Source organism: Heterodontus francisci, chromosome 15, assembly GCF_036365525.1.
Source record: "Heterodontus francisci isolate sHetFra1 chromosome 15, sHetFra1.hap1, whole genome shotgun sequence".
Taxonomy (NCBI): Eukaryota; Metazoa; Chordata; class Chondrichthyes; order Heterodontiformes; family Heterodontidae; genus Heterodontus; species Heterodontus francisci.
In genome coordinates this window covers 74,876,842-74,889,687 of record NC_090385.1, presented here as the reverse complement: position 1 = coordinate 74,889,687, position 12,846 = coordinate 74,876,842, and the positions used below count along the sequence as shown (strand labels likewise).

At 40.6% G+C, this 12,846-nt stretch overlaps 1 protein-coding gene across 4 annotated transcripts in view; it reads right to left on the bottom strand.

The window, feature by feature from the left end:
* diaph2 (diaphanous-related formin 2) overlaps positions 1-12,846 on the bottom strand; it is a 967,621-nt gene that overhangs the window by 564,602 nt on the left and 390,173 nt on the right. For all 4 annotated transcript variants that reach the window (XM_068047702.1, XM_068047700.1, XM_068047699.1 and 1 more), the window contains 4 exons: positions 12,039-12,155; positions 10,854-10,972; positions 9,625-9,689; positions 6,661-6,765 (listed from right to left, as the gene is read on the bottom strand). In XM_068047702.1, the coding sequence (XP_067903803.1) occupies positions 6,661-6,765; positions 9,625-9,689; positions 10,854-10,972; positions 12,039-12,155 (406 nt within the window). The remainder of the gene's footprint in view (positions 1-6,660; positions 6,766-9,624; positions 9,690-10,853; positions 10,973-12,038; positions 12,156-12,846) is intronic.

Here is a 12,846-nt window from a genome sequence, read left to right as displayed (position 1 = left end):
ATCTATTTCAGTCCTGAACTCTCAATTTCAGATTTTTTCCTACTGTGTGTGTGTGAAAGATTGCATCCTGATTTCACTCCTGAATGGCCTAGCACTAATTTTAAAGAATGGTGTCTCCTCATTCTTGATTCACGACCAGAGGAAATAGTTTCTCCATTCTATCTCAATCAAATCCATTTAACAGTTTAATCACCTCTATTTTCTATACTCAAGGGAATACAAGCCAGGTTTATGCAACCTGTCCTCATAATTTAACCCTCTAAGCCTCAGTATCGTTCTAGTGAATTTATACTACAACCCTCCAAAGGCTCTACGCAGCTAAGCACAACTTCCTACCCTTTGTAATCTAGCCTTCTTAACATAAAGGCCAACATTTTACTAGACTTTTTGATTGCTTTCTGCACCTCTGGCTAACTTTAATGATTTTTTGAACTTGGACTTCCAAATCTCTGCTCCTCTACAGTTCCAAGTTCCTCATGATTTAGAAAATACTCTAGCAGTTCTCTTTCCAAGCCCAATTCGTAGCTCTTGTTATGCTCACTCCCCAAGTATCTATCTCCCTTTCAAACACAAATTCACATTGTCTTTATTGGAGCAGTACATTTCTCTGAAAGACGACTTTTTTTTTTACTGGATTTACTTTTAACTAGCTTAGTTTCAATTATATCAGGCTGAATTTTCGCCATGTGAGGTGGAGACAGGAGGCTGATTCATTTTCGGGTCAGAAACCCACCTCCAGTGGGAAACTGATTAAAGTTCAGATTTTCACAGCCCTTAATTGATACGGAAATGGGTTTCCTGTCCATTTAGAGCCAGTGGGGGAAGCCACGGAGGTGGGTCAGATGACGTGCTTCATTGATGCCGACCTGGAACTGATGCTGGAGCAGTGCGGGGGAGGAGGGAGGTCCTCTTCCTGGAGGGTGGCAGAAGGAGGCCACCTCATACTGCAGCAGGGGCACCGCTCTATCACGTCATCTCCCTCCACCTCCTCCTCTTCCTCTGATTAGCTGTCTCCTTCCAGGTTCTCACTATCCTCAATGTCCACACCTCTCTGTAGGGCCATGTAATGGAGAGTGCAGCAGACCACCACAATGACCAAGGCCCTTGTAGAATGATATTGGAGGACACCACCAGACTGGTCCAGGCACCGGAATCGCATCTTCAGAAGCCCGATGGCCTTCCTAATGGTTTCCCTAGTGAGCAGGTTGCATTGGTTGCATTTCCTCTGTGCCTCTGCCTGGGGCTCTCAGAGATGGGTCAGCAGTTATCTCTTCAAGGGATGCCCCTTGTCCCCCGGGATCCATCCACACACTTTGGGCATTGGAATTAAGATCTGAGGCAGCCTGGACTGGCAGAGAATGAAGGAGTCATGGCAGCTGCCAGGAAAGCGAGTGCACAAATGGAGGATGCTCTTGATGTGGTTGCAAACCAGTTGGACATTGAGGGAGTGGAAGCTATTCTTGTTGATGGATCTCACTGGCCGTTCGCTGCATGCCTTGATGTCACTTGGGTGCAATCAATGATGTTCTGCACCTGGGGGAATCCAGTAATGGAGGCGAAACCCAATGTCCTCCGTCCCTCCAAGGCAGGGTCTGTGGTTAAATGAATGTGCTGTCCAGCTCTGGCAAAGAGGACATCAATGATCAGTGAGATGCAGTGGTGTGTAGCCTTTTGTGAGATGCAACTAAGGTCTGCAGCTGATCCTTGGAAGGAGCCAGATGCGAAGAAGCTTAAGGCCACAATGACTTTGATGGCACTGGCAGCGCATGGTGAGCAGTGCTGTGAGGTGCGAGGGTTTCGATGACGAGGTCACATATCTCTGATCATCTGCCTGGAAAGTTGCCCTCCCACAGGACTGGTTCGCGGTCATCTCAAGGTATCTCTGTCTTCGGCAGTAGAGTCTGTGTTGGAGGATTGGTCTCCGTTGCCCTTCCTGCCCCTCATTTATCTCCCATGCCCTCCTATTTCCCAGGGTTCTGCCCTTCCTGCGGAGGGTGTTGCTCCTCATCGGCACTGGGCCCAAAATCTGACAGTCATGCCCCCATTGCTTGTTGGAGCCTTCCTTCTGGACAGGTGGCCGTCCAATTAGCCTTGGAAGCCTTGCTCACTGAGGGTGCCAACCCCATTCAAAGCCCGGGTGCTGAGTGCCCACTCTCCCTGCCACCTGTGTAGCACCAAGGGCACACCCTTAGAATTAGAACATTACAGCGCAGTACAGGCCCTTCGGCCCTCGATGTTGCGCCGACCTGTGAAACCATCTGACCTACACTATTCCATTTTCATCCATATGTCTATCCAATGACCACTTAAATGCCCTTAAAGTTGGCGAGTCTACTACTGTTGCAGGCAGGGCGTTCCACGCCCCTACTACTCTCTGAGTAAAGAAACTACCTCTGACATCTGTCCTATATCTATCACCCCTCAACTTAAAGCTATGTCCCCTCGTGTTTGCCATCACCATCCGAGGAAAAAGACTCTCACTATCCACCCTATCTAACCCTCTGATTATCTTATATGTCTCTATTAAGTCACCTCTCCTCCTCCTTCTCTCCAACGAAAACAACCTCAAGTCCCTCAGCCTTTCCTCGTAAGACCTTCCCTCCATACCAGGCAACATCCTAGTAAATCTCCTCTGCACCCTTTCCAAAGCTTCCACATCCTTCCTATAATGCGGTGACCAGAACTGCACGCAATACTCCAGGTGCGGTCTCACCAGAGTTTTGTACAGCTGCAGCATGACCTCGTGGCTCCGAAACTCGATCCCCCTACTAATAAAAGCTAACACACCATATGCCTTCTTAACAGCCCTATTAACCTGGGTAGCAACCTTCAGGGATTTATGCACCTGGACACCAAGATCTCTCTGTTCATCTACACTACCAAGAATCTTCCCATTAGCCCAGTATTCTGCAATCCTGTTACTCCTTCCAAAGTGAATCACCTCGCACTTTTCCGCATTAAACTCCATTTGCCATCTCAGCCCAGCTCTGCAGCCTACCTATGTCCCTCTGAACCCTACAACATCATTCGGCACTATCCACAACTCCACCGACCTTAGTGTCATCCGCAAATTTACTAACCCACCCTTCTGCACACTCTTCCAGGTCATTTATAAAAATGACAAACAGCAGTGGCCCCAAAACAGATCCTTGCGGTACACCACTAGTAACTAAACTTCAGGATGAACATTTGCCATCAACCACCCCCTCTGTCTTCTTTCAGCTAGCCAATTTCTGATCCAAAGCTCTAAATCACCTTCAACCCCATACTTCCGTATTTTCTGCAATAGCCTACCATGAGGAACCTTATCAAACGCCTTACTGAAATCCATATACACCATATCCACTGCTTTACCCTCATCCACCTGTTTGGTCACCTTCGCAAAAAACTCAATAAGGTTTGTGAGGCACGACCTACCCGTCACAAAACCGTGCTGACTATCGCTAATGAACTTATTCTTTTCAAGATGATTATAAATCCTATCTCTTATAACCTTTTCCAACATTTTACCCACAACCGAAGTAAGGCTCACAGGTCTATAATTACCAGGGCTGTCTCTACTCCCCTTCTTGAACAAGGGGACAACATTTGCTATCCTCCAGTCTTCCGGCACTATTCCTGTCGACAATGACGACATAAAGATCAAGGACAAAGGCTCTGCAATCTCCTCCCTAGCTTCCCAGAGAATCCTAGGATAAATCCCATCTGGCCCAGGGGACTTATCTATTTTCACACTTTCCAAAATTGATAACACCTCCTCCTTGTGAACCTCAATCCCATCTAGCCTAGTAGCCTGAATCTCAGTATTCTCCTCGACAACATTTTCTTTCTCTACTGTAAATACTGACGCAAAATATTCATTTAACACTTCCCCTACCTCCTCTGATTCCACACACAACTTCCCACTACTATCCTTGATTGGCCCTAATCTAACTCTAGTCATTCTTTTATTCCTGATATACCTATAGGCCTTAGGGTTTTCCCTGATCCTATCCGCCAATGACTTCTCGTGTCCTCTCCTTGCTCTTCTTAGCTCTCCCTTTAGATCCTTCCTGGCTAGCTTGTAACTCTCAAGCGCCCTAACTGAGCCTTCACGTCTCATCCTAACATAAGCCTTCTTCTTCCTCTTGACAAGCGCTTCAACTTCTTTAGTAAACCACGGCTCCCTCGCTCGACAGCTTCCTAAGTGCCCAGTCCCTTTTTGCCTCGCTGACCCTCTTATGGGACCAGGGTTGCGCCGTGGGGCAGCCATGGCTAGCTCCATACTCTTTACCTGCCTCCCTTAAGCTGGTCAGGTTCTGAAGGCATGGGTAGCCATTTACCCCTTTAAGGATTTGAAATTCACCCCTTGACAACCTCTTAAACTTTAATTGGCCTCAATCGGGAAGAGTGAGAGATTTCTGTACTGCCCCAAATTTGGGGCCTTGAAATTGACACACCAGTATTTTCACAGCCCCCCCACCTCCATTCCTGACCTATGGGGGGGGGGGGGGGGGGTGGAGGCGAGGCAGATAATTCAGACTTTTATGTCTCTTTGTTTTCAATTCCCTTACTAAAGGAAAATGTACTTCATATTTACCTTGTCAATTCTCTGTTATTTTAAACACATAATATCATGCCTTCCCCTTCTTTTTTTCAACTGGGGTTATAGTCACGCATCATTTGTTGTTGGACTTTCTCCAAGGTCAGAATGCCCCTTCCCAAAATGGGCCACCAAATAATGCCTGACCAACAGTCCATACACTTGCAGTAGTAATTTCCTGCCTTTGTGTATCCTGTATTAAAACCCAATCACTCTTTGGCTTTTAATGATTTATAAACCTAGACTCCTAAACTGCTTTTTCATTTGAGCCCACCTGTTTACTTCTCCATTTAGATGATACTTCCACCTGTCATTGTTATGCTCAATGTGTACTAGTTCACACCTTAACTCCATCTGTAACTGATTGCATCATTTGTTTAACTGAAGTAGTTTTGCAATTTTCTTCCAAGTGCTTCACAATACCTCATAATATAATAACATCCGCACGCTTAGATATACTTTCCTCTTTCCCAAATACAGGCATTTTCAACATATGTATACCATGAGATACCAATCCCAATAAAAAGGGTTGGGGACGCGGTGGTGTTCGGAAGAGGGAATATCACGTTTATACCGCCCACCAACCAGATGTCTTTTATATTCACAATGTCAACCTCCAATCAGTTTCCTACCCAATGCCACAGTTTTAGCAATCTGGTGTACTGAATCACCTCACATGCCCCCTGAAAATCCATATATACAATATCTATCAATGCCCCTCAGTGATTCTGCCAAAACACACTAGGTTAATTAGACATGACCTATCTTTCACAGAACATGCTGACTCATCCCAATCAATTGCATATTTTTTTTCCCAAGAGCGCACTTACATGACTGCTAATGATAGATTCTCCAAATTTTTGCAACATGACATTCAAGTTGCTGGCCTGCAGTTACTTAATTTAAACTTTGCTCCTTTTCCAAAAAACAGTTTAATTGCTTCTAATGCTCTGATACTACAGCCACAATCTAGCAAACATTCAAAGACCTTTTTTGAACAGCCTTGGTGAAAATCAGCTTGATCTGGTTAATTATCCACTTTCAATCCATTATAATAGCCATTAAAACTTTCTTTTTTACATTAACTTGGTAATTTTCTCCACTTCATTCACCTTTCCTATAACACTGGCATTGTATCTTCCTCCACTGTAAAGATTAAGTAAAATATTCCTGTAATAATTACACCTTACCCTTATTTTCTACAATCATACATGAACAGTTTCATGGAACCACCTCCGCTTTACCACTTTTTTTTTAAAAAAGTACTTACTAACTAACCTTTGTTAATATAGCCAATAGAAATACAGATTTAAGGTATGGGGCAAGAGATACAGGGGAGATGTGAGAAAGAACACAGTGGCGCAGTGGTTAGCACTGCAGCCTCACAGCTCCAGCGACCCAGGTTCAATTCTGGGTGCTGCCTGTGTGGAGTTTGCAAGTTCTCCCTGTGTCTGCGTGGGTTTCCTCCGGGTGCTCCGGTTTCCTCCCACAGCCAAAAGACTTGCAGGTTGGTAGGTAAATTGGCCATTATAAATTGCCCCTAGTATAGGTAGGTGGTAGGGAAATATAGGGACAGGTGGGGATGTGGTAGGAATATGGGATTAGTGTAGGATTAGTATAAATAGGTGGTTGATGGTCGGCACAGACTCGGTGGGCCATCGGGCCTGTTTCAGTGCTGTATCTCTAAAAAAGAAATTAAAAAACGAAAAAAAAAAGAACCTTTTGACGCAGTAAGTGGTAATGAACTGGAATTTGCTGCCTTCAAGGTGGTGGAAATGGCGACAATGATTGATTTCATAAAGAAATTGGATGGACAGTTGAGGGAAATAAACTTGCAGGGCTATGGGGACACAACAAGGGAATGGAGCTGATTGGATTGCTCTACAGAGAGCTGCCATTGATGTGATGGGCTGAATGGCCTCTTTCTGTGCCGTAATGACTCTATGTCTCTGATTGCCTAAAAACCAGTGGAATTTATTCTATATAGTCTGATCTTTCTGGCAATTTTCCAATTTTCTCATATGGCTTTCTAATCATTACTTGCTGAAATTTAACAAAAAGCACATTTATTTCATTACCTCTGCTTCCAGTTGATGGAGTTTTGTTTCAAGCTCTTTTATTCTTTCATCTTTCTTCTGAATTTCAGTCTGAGCCTCCTGTCGAGCTGTAAATTCTTCATCAAACTGAAACAAATATACCAATGAAACCTTCCAGGTATGCTCAGTTTACACACATACTTTCAGATACTAATCAACACATATAGATGGATAAACTAATCACTTACTAAATAAGGCAGCTTACTTGATTTTTCTTTAGCCACCAAATCATCCCAAGCAACATTTATAGCAGTCTCCTGTTTCCTTATTTCTATACAACTTTGTCAGTTTTGTCATGCAAAATTCCCAACAAATAACTCTCTCCATTAGCTTATGGATGCTTGTGACGGAGAGAAAGAGGATGAAAATACACTGCAATCCAGAAGTATCGTAAATAGCAGCAAATACTACTGCTACCACCACCAAAGTTCGTAAACGTCAAATTCACTTTAAGCAAATGTCAGCCAACAAAGCTTTGAACAAAAGGTACCATCATTTCGGTTTTGCAAATAATGCAACCATCTCGAGTCACGACGACATTCAGTACTCCCTACAAAGCTACCAAATCAGCTAATTAAATTACACAGTGAACAGGATAAGCATGCCTACTACTCAGTGCACCAAATAATTTGATCAGACATAAGGGTTTACAAAGCTAAAATGGGGCTTCTACTGCAATTTAAAAATTAGGCACAGAAATAAAAATCTGGCAAAACTATGTTTAAGAAACACACATCTCCACAGTTCCCTTCGCACGGCATATTGACCCAAACTAGAATATTGAGATGCAGACTCTTAAACCAAATAGGGACAGAAAGTCTATTTTAAGAAAATCATGTGCAACTACTCAAGGAACTATACCCTTATGGTCATTGTAGCAAAATCATGATTCATCCCATATCTTTCATCAGGACATCAGAAGTGTGGAAACTCTTTCCCTCATCAATTCTACAATCAACATGCTTTAAAAACTCAAAACTTGTTCCACTCAATCACTACTTAAAACAGTAATGCAGCAATGACAAATGTATACAAAACATTCGGAAAAGAGCACTGTTAGTTCTAGGTGCCACATTATATAAAGGAAAGGGCATGAAAGCCAGAGATAGCATACAACGTAGGTTCACCAGGGTGAGCCCAAGGTTAGAAAACTAGAACTATAAGCAGAAACTTGAGATACTGCAACTATTTCCACTGGGCCCAAAATTTTAGGAGGATATTTAATAGAGGTGTTTAAAATTATGAAGGGTTTTTGTATTGCGAATAGAGAATAAGAATTTCTTCTGGTTGGGGAGTCAGCAATTTCAAATCATCACGGAGAGAGAGAGAGAGATTAGGAGAAATTTGTTTGCACAGAGGCAAAGAACTGGCATTGAAACGATGGATCTAAAGGCCTTGTATTGTGCTAAAAAAATTCTGTGCTCCATTTCTTGATTTATCATGTATGTTTCCTACTCCTTCAACTTGGGCAGTGTCCTGGCCTTGGCTTCTCAATAATAATAAAAAAACAATCTACTTAACAACTTGCTAGTGTTCTGATTAAACTCATCATTCATGTCATTTAGAGTTGTGTTTCACCATGCTTGGATTCAGTCTTGAAATTGAGATTCTTCTACAGTATGTTCACTACAAACCAACATTCAATTAGTAGTTTCCTACAATAAATAGATATAAATATATATATGAAGGAAAGTTAACATGGTTGTGGCAATAATACATGGTTTACAACAAATTTGCATTCCTTTGAGGCATAAAACCCCAGCAGGAAAGGTGGTCCAACCATGGCTAACAAGAGAAGTTATAGATTGTATGAGATCAAAGGAAGAGGCTTATAAAGCTGCCAAAAAGGTAGTAAGCCTGAGGATTGGGGGCATTTTAGAATTCAGCAAAGGAGGAGCAAGAAATTGATAAAGAAACAAAGTAGAATATGAAAGTAAACTAGCGAGAAACATAAAAACGGACTGTAAAAGCTTCTTTAGATATGTAAAAAGGAAAAGATTAACAAAGACAAATGTGGGCCCGCAACAGTCAGAGACAGGTGAATTTATAATGGGGAATAAGGAAAAGGCAGAAAAACTTACTTTGTGTCTGTCTTCACAGAGGAAGATACAGGAAGGATGTTCCCCCTGGTTGCAGGGTCTAGAAGCAGGGGACACAGTCTCAGAATAAGAAGTAGGCCATTTAGGACAGATCAGGAGCAATTTCTTCACTCAGGGGGTGGTGAATCTTTGGAATTCTCTACCTCAGAGGGCTGTGGAGGCTCAGGCACTGAATATATTCAAGACAGAGATCGATAGATTTCTAGATATTAAAGATATCAAGGGATATGGGGATAGTGCAGGAAAATGGTGTTGAGGTAGAAGATCAGCCATTATCCAGATGAATGGCAGATCAGGTTTGAGGGGTCGAATGGCCTACTGCTCCTATTTCCTATGTTCCTATGTAATAGAGCAGGGCAATACAATTAAGCAGATAGCTTTTTCAAGATGCTGGCACAGATACAATGGACCGAATGCCTTCCACCTGTGTTGAAAAATTCCATGATTTTAACAGACTTCGGGAAAACTGTACAACTCAGTGGAAAGTTATAACTCCCACAAGTGAGCAATACAAAGAAAATACAAAGGAGTATCAAATTAATTCATATTATGTAGAGTTTCAGAAAAGAGCATTACTTTCTAATATCTTTCTATAGTCATGAGACTATTCATCTCAGATTGAGGACATCCTGGTTTGTGTTAATGACACTCAGGACATTCAGATATATGTGCAATGCTGATTTATATATGGTACAAATTTGGCTAGATCATATCAACGCAACACGAAGTTGAAAAAGATCCCCCCCTTCATCACCTTCGCCCTCCCCACCCCCACACTAAAAAGTACACTGTTTCCTCAATAATCAGTTTTGTAAATTATGCTTCAAATTGTTTTTTGTGGACTTACCTTTTTGGAAAATTCTAATGCCTTTTTTTCACTTTCTTCTACTTTCGCTTTGTCAACACATTGATCTGGCAAGATATACAAATTGATTATATGCTGCTAGTTTCATTGCGTCTCACAAGAAACTGTATTGAAGCTGAACTCCAATACAATAGACAATATTCCTTTTGACAGCCAATATTTGTGCTAAATTAAAGTTAGATATAAACCTTCAGAACGCACCATCTGAAAAATACAACAATCTGCACGTCTGCATTCAAGTGGAGTTAGATCAACAGAGCCTTTAAAAAAAAACTTACTGTCATGGTGTGACAAAACCTAACATAAAATGCACACATAGTACTACTATAGAATAAATGAATGAAATTCTGTTCTGAAAATTTACATAGTCTCAAGTCTCTTTACTGTGGTATAACCAGTCACTGAGCTGTGGGAATAGCTTGGGGGAATTCTGCCAAATATTACTGGGCACCTCTACACAATGACGGAGTCTTCTAACATATGTAGTGCAAAAGAACAATAGCGCCTTTTCATACATTATTTGATAATTTCACAAAGTGTCCACATTTTGGCTAAGCAATTGTTTCTTAAGAAAATTAAACTTAGTTAATGTAAGCATCTTTCAGCCAATTTCACATTCCGTCCAAAACTTTGGCATTAACTTTTCTTGATGCAGATTTGAATACAGCACTTTTGAATGCTTTTCAGGATCTCACCGGCCTGCACTTGCCTGCATTATCTGAATGCCAGTTGGATTAAACCAGGACCCACACAATATGGAATTTGGCTGAATGTGGACAGTCAGCAGGAAGGATTTCAAGCAAGCTGCAACTTATTTGGATTGGATTTTTAGCCAACAATTAACCCAAATGAATAAAGAATATTAATGTTTCACATACTATTTTGCTATTGTACATAAAGCAGCAGACACCTGTTCAGGAAGATCAGATTAGTGCAAACATGTGTGGCATCGTTCCACCATGGCCATATTGGCCGATTCGATGATGATTACATTCGTTGATAATTTTTCTGCTGATTAAATGTTTATTTAGTAAACAGTTGGAATTTATTTACAACTAGGTCATACTATTTTATAATAGTGTTTGGAACTTTCAGGAAATCACAGCAGAGATGCAATGCAATAGAAAGATTGAGTACTTTGAAAACTTCAATAGAATTGTTGATACGGCTTAACTATTTTAATCAAAAGTTGACTGAATATTCAAACATACCTATAATATGACTAAAATCTACATCTAATCGTTTGCGGTATTCAAAATCAGGATCTACTCCATTTCGATGCAATACTATCTGGGAAACACATTCTTCAATTATCTTGTAATACTGGGGTCTAGAAGCACAAAAATGAAAAGGTCAAAAGATTTTCATACAGTACAATTCAGTTGGACAAAGCAAAAAACCATTAAAGATCTTGTATTAAATTCAAATGTTTCAAATGAACCGAGCATAAGGAGCTCAGCATGCTAAGCCATATTCAACCTGTGAAGTTTTCACAAAATACCTTTCCTAAAACTTTTACACATGGTATTATAAAGCCAAAAGCTACATTAGAAAAACCAAACAGTAATCTACTCGCAAATAATTTAAGTCAGAACAGTTGAGATATCAGTTACACCTTAAGAGTAATGGAATAAAAGAAAGTTAGCAGAAAGAGATACAGTATCATTTTCATAACAATGGATAAATTAATAGTTGGCAAGAGTCAAAATCTCCATTAGGTTTGAAGGTCTTTCTCTATCTCTAATGAATATACAAATGTACGATATGCCAACAACCTGTAATAATGAGTTGTCCCCTTCACACTGAATGAGCCAGGGAGAGCTTTAGTCGCACATTTGGGACAATCATGATGCAAATAACTAGAGCTCTATCAAAAGTAACTCCAGTTTTATACATACTTAAGAGTCATACAGAATCACTAGATCTTTGGATTTCTTCAGAGTTATGAAATGATATTTCATTAACATATTTTAGAAAGCTATTTCATAATTACTTCCCTCTTAAATGGTAGCCTTTTTCCACTTGTGGAAGCAGGTACATTTTTATAAAAGGAATTGTATTTTGTATAACAGAGGAAAATAATTTTATTCCTAAAATTCTCAGATTTAACTTCATAATCCATTTTCTATTCGACATTTGCTGCAACTTGATGAAAATAATTTTATTATTTTCTTTTGACTTCACCCAGTGTTGAATAAAATCAAGCATACAATATCACTTAAACTGAACTTAATCTATTCTAAAAGCAGCTTCTGCATGATTAATAATTTGCACTTCAAAAATTGGACATCTCATCAATTTACTCACATTACTGTTGTAACTATGCCTATTGCTTTGTTCTTGTCATGGCACTTGATTGGCATTCAAAATAACATTTACTGCAAGTGACCTCTCACCTGATATAATAATCATTCCTGATGAGAAGTAAGTGTTGCAGCATTGAGAGAAAATAATTCTCTGCAGCAGTGTCCTTCACCATATTAGACAGCAGATGGTAGACTTCATTCATGTCAGTGCAAATGAAGTTAAGAATAAAAAGCTAATAAGGTGCTATGTTACATTTAACACAAATATTAGCATTTATCATTTCCCATTTCCATTATAAAGCATTTGAAAATGAACGAGTAATATGTCAAATTTATTTCCTATATAATACAGAATTTCATATTTAAAAGTGTAAAACTTGAGAATATTTTCCATGTTGATTTTTGTCTGCTTAAACCTCAAAATACTTGTACCATTGTGGCATGGCATCCTACTTGATCGCGAGATGAGCTTCCGACCCCATATCCGCTCCATCACTGGTTCACCTACTTTCAAATCTGTGAAATCACCCGTTTATGCCTCAGCCTCAGCACATCTGCCGCTGAAACCCTCGTCCATGCCTTTGTCACCTCTAGACTCAATTATTACAAATATTCTCCAGGGCAGACCAGCAGGTAGCACCTTCAGGAAACTTGAGCTCATCCAAAATTCTGTTACCTTTTTTCCTAATTCACACCAAGTCCCATCAACCCATCACCTCTGAGCTTACTGATCTACATTGGTCTGGCAACACCTCAATTTAAATTTTTTTATCCTCGAGTTCAAATCCCTCCAAAGCCCTCTACATCTCTGTATTGTACTCCAGCCCTACAACCCTCCAAGATCTCCAAACTCCTCCAATTCTGGCTTTGTTAGCAATTTAATCGTTCCACCATTGGC